At 52.8% G+C, this 4,092-nt stretch overlaps 1 protein-coding gene across 1 annotated transcript; it reads left to right on the forward strand.

The window, feature by feature from the left end:
- The first annotated feature begins 277 nt into the window (after positions 1-277).
- Positions 278-2,286, forward strand: LOC123058112 (putative CBL-interacting protein kinase 13). Its single transcript, XM_044480935.1, has one exon. It carries the CDS (start codon positions 442-444, stop codon positions 2,008-2,010), a length of 1,569 nt encoding a protein of 522 aa, XP_044336870.1. The 5' UTR covers positions 278-441; the 3' UTR covers positions 2,011-2,286.
- The last annotated feature ends 1,806 nt before the right edge of the window (positions 2,287-4,092 follow it).

Here is a 4,092-nt window from a genome sequence, read left to right on the forward strand (position 1 = left end):
GCTATCACATATTCAGACACTCTTTCTTTTTTGTAGAATTTGCCTTTTTGCACACTGCAAAAAGGAAAATCAATTGACTTGAGAACACGAAAACTTATCTGCGCGTTAATCCACCACAATGGAGTAAAGAAATGCAAAATCTTACCAATAAGAACTGTTCACGGGGACTAATGAAAAAAATCAGCAAAAAGTCAATCTTTTCTTTAGAGTTTTATCTTTTTGAAACTCTTTTCTTCAGAGTCCAACGCCAAGCACCACAGTCCTCGGGGCATCTATTTAAGCAGCATCCCATGTCTCCATTCTATTCTCTCCTCTCCTCCCATTCTTTTGCCGAAGGGAAATTTTCAATTTTTTTGAAGGAAATTCTCTCCTCTCGGCCCATTCTTTGCAGTTAGCTAGCTAGCGAATTCTTTCATCGGATTCTTGCTCGTCGGTCGATCAATGGCGCGGATGGCAGGCAAGGGGAGCAGCGGCAGGGCACTGGCCGGCGGGGCCAGCGGGGCCAGTGGACGCGAGCGTGAGGGGAAGAAGGCGCTGCTGCTGGGGCGGTTCGAGGTGGGGAGGCTGCTGGGGCAGGGCAACTTCGCCAAGGTGTACCAGGCGCGCAACGTGGCCACCGGCGAGGAGGTGGCCATCAAGGTGATCGAGAAGGAGAAGGTCTTCAAGTCCGGCCTCACGGCGCACATCAAGCGCGAGATCGCCGCGCTCCGCCGCGTGCGCCACCCGCACATCGTGCAGCTCTACGAGGTCATGGCCACCAAGCTCCGCATCTACTTCGTCATGGAGTACGTGCGCGGCGGCGAGCTGTTCGCGCGCGTCGCCAAGGGCCCGCTCCCGGAGGGCGAGGCCCGGCGCTACTTCCAGCAGCTGGTCTCCGCCGTCGCCTTCTGCCACGCGCGCGGGGTGTACCACCGGGACATCAAGCCTGAGAACCTCCTCGTCGACGACGCCGGCGACCTCAAGGTCTCCGACTTCGGCCTCTCCGCTGTCGCCGAGCAGATGCGCCACGACGGGCTGTTCCACACCTTCTGCGGCACCCCGGCCTACGTCGCCCCCGAGGTGCTCTCCCGCCGCGGCTACGACGCCGCCAAGGCCGACCTCTGGTCATGCGGCGTCGTGCTCTTCGTCCTCGGCGCCGGCTACCTCCCGTTCCAGGACCGGAACCTCGTCGGCATGTACCGCAAGATCCACAGGGGCGACTTCCGCTGCCCCAAGTGGTTCTCCCCGGAGCTCCTCCGCCTCATGCACCGCGTGCTCGACACCAAGCCGCCGCGCCGCGCCTCCGTCGACGAGATCATGGAGAACGAATGGTTCAAGGTCGGATTCCGCCGCTTCTCCTTCCGCATCGAGGACGACCGCTCCTTCACTTGCTTCGACCTCGACGACGGCGACGCCTACGCGCCCACCTCGCCGCCCGACACCCCGCGGACGGCGGACGGCAGCGACTACGGCGACGCCACCGATCAGCAGCAGAAAATCCCGGGCGGGATGACGTCGTGCGGGTCGGCGCCGTCGCTGCTGGAAGGGAGGTTCGGGCAGCTGGGCGGGAGCTCGCGGCGGCGGTCGAGCCTGAACGCGTTCGACCTCATCTCCTTCTCCCCGGGGTTCGACCTCTCGGGGCTGTTCGAGGACGGCGGCGGCGAGGGGAGCAGCGGGGAGGGCGAGCAGCAGCAGAACGCCGCGCGATTCGTGTCGGCGGCGCCGGCGGAGCAGATCCTGGCCGCGCTGGAGCGGACGGCCGCCGCGGCGGGCATGGCGGTGTGGGCACGGGAGGACGGGTCGGTGATCATGGAGGGGACGCGCGAGGGCGCCAACGGCGCGCTGGCGGTGGCCGCGGAGATCTACGAGCTGACGCCGGAGCTGGTGGTCGTGGAGGTGCGGCGCAAGTCCGGCGGCGCGGCCGAGTACGAGGAGTTCTACCGGGCGCGCCTCAAGCCCAGCCTGCGGGAGCTCATGACCGAGGAGCCGGCGCCACGTGTCGGCTCCAAGGAGCTCACTCGGAGCGTGTGATCGTGCCGTCCATGCATGCACGCACGTCTGCTTGACTGGTCGTCTATACGGCGTCCGTATACTTGGCCATAGAGCTGTACGTACAATACGTACGTACGTATATCTGTGCATATGGTACATGTCACGCCACAATACATACGCATGTACAGTATGTACCAAAAACAAGTATGTACATACACCATTTTTTGGGGCGGTGCTATGGGTGGTGCCTATTTTGAAAGGTCCATTCCATGACACTGTGTAAAGGGTAAAATGGGGAAATTGGATGATTGCTAATTAATTACTATTAGGAGATTATGTGTGTTAACTGTTAAGTGTGAGATGTTTGATGTTGTTGATGTATGAATCCTCTGTATGTTTTGAGAAGGAAATTAATGAAACGCATGGATTCTTTTCCTTTTTTTGTTTACATACTCTCACAGCCACACAATCTTCATATGCTCCAATAAAAAAAATCTCCATACACTGATCACTGTCAAACTTATGTGTCATACACTCATGCATTATATTTTTATTTCTTTTGCGAATACACTCGTACATCAATATGATATACTCCTTTAAGGTTAGCATAAAGTTGAGCCATCTATTTTGAAACGGAGAGAGTACAAGTCTTTGCACACGTTCCACTATGAACCATATATGGATATATATAGATGCATTCCAGAGTGTATATTCACTCATTTTGCTACATATGTAGTTCATAGTGAAATCTCTATAATGACTTATATCTAGGAACAGAGAGAGTACAACCTAATACTTAATCGTCGTTGCTATACACAATCTGAAGTTCTGAAGGGGTCCAACAAGGTTGGAAAAAGCGGTAGGCGTAAGCGAGGAGGTTGGCCTTCGCCTAGTGCCTAGGCAGTGCCTAAGCGCCCTAGGCGTGGCCTAGGCGGTAATATAATTGTTACTCGTAGTGTCTTTGTGATTATTATATGGGTGTTGATATTAGTTTAGGGCATATAAATAAGTTGATTAGCATCTACTGCCATTGGAATATAACCCGTTTTGCATATTAGTGCGGTATGTGGCATGATTTCTTACTTGGATAGATAATTCCTTGCTTGCCCTGCCTAGACCTCCATTTATGCCCTAGGCAAGACGTTTGGTCACTGCCTAGCGCCTAGGCGTGCCTAAGCGCCTCCTAGGCACTGCCTTTTCCAACAGAGGGTCCAGCCAAGAAGAACGACACACAATTTACAAGTAGTTAAACAGTTAGGCCTGTCTTCAGACCACTTTCTCGCCTCTTGCCGGCGCCGCCGCTGGCTTGCCTTGTTTCCTGTGGCCTTAGGCTATGGAGGTGCGATGGGGCTTGGTCCTTGCCGGTGGAAGGGTTGTTGCATCGTTTTAGGTGTCTTTTTGTGTCTATTTAGGATTTGTGCCATGTTGAAGACGACGAGGCGGAAATGGCTCCCTAAAGATAGAGTAAGTTTCTCCCCTCCTAGCCTCGGCCTGGTTGTGCGCCTAACATGGTCGAATGGCATGTGGATGGGTGTCTTTGGTGGATCCTGCTGGATTCAGTCGGCGTTTTGTCTTCAGTGAATCTATTGAATCCATCTTCGCTCGTCTACGTTCGTGTGTCTATAGGTTGCATACTTTTAATATATGCTTCTCTTCATCGGCACCGGTTGCTGTTCTGGAGCATTGATCCTGGGGACCATAGCACGACGACTTTTCGACTGTCTACGATAACAAGGTTTATCCGGCTCTGATAAGAGAGGGGTAACGACGGTGGCGTGCATTCGGTTCGCTTCAATATTTGTAGTCGCCATTAAGTTGTCTACGAACCTGCAAGTGATTTATGTTACTTTTGATATTCTTTGTATTGCCATGATTATTGATGAATAGATCGAATGTTTTTTTGAAAAAAATAGAAGCAATTAAGAGTAACCAATTTTATTTTATTTGAAACAAGAGGGCAATCGAATTAGGACTACACTTCAAAAGCATTGCACTGTTTTTACTCCGGAATTAGCAACTCCAACAGTCTCGAATTGGCTTCGAGTTTTGGGACACCTGGTTAAACAGATGTACCTATAAGCTTACCTAAGTATATAATCTTATCTCTTGGCATCAAGAGCC

Source organism: Triticum aestivum, chromosome 3A (genome assembly GCF_018294505.1).
Source record: "Triticum aestivum cultivar Chinese Spring chromosome 3A, IWGSC CS RefSeq v2.1, whole genome shotgun sequence".
Taxonomy (NCBI): Eukaryota; Viridiplantae; Streptophyta; class Magnoliopsida; order Poales; family Poaceae; genus Triticum; species Triticum aestivum.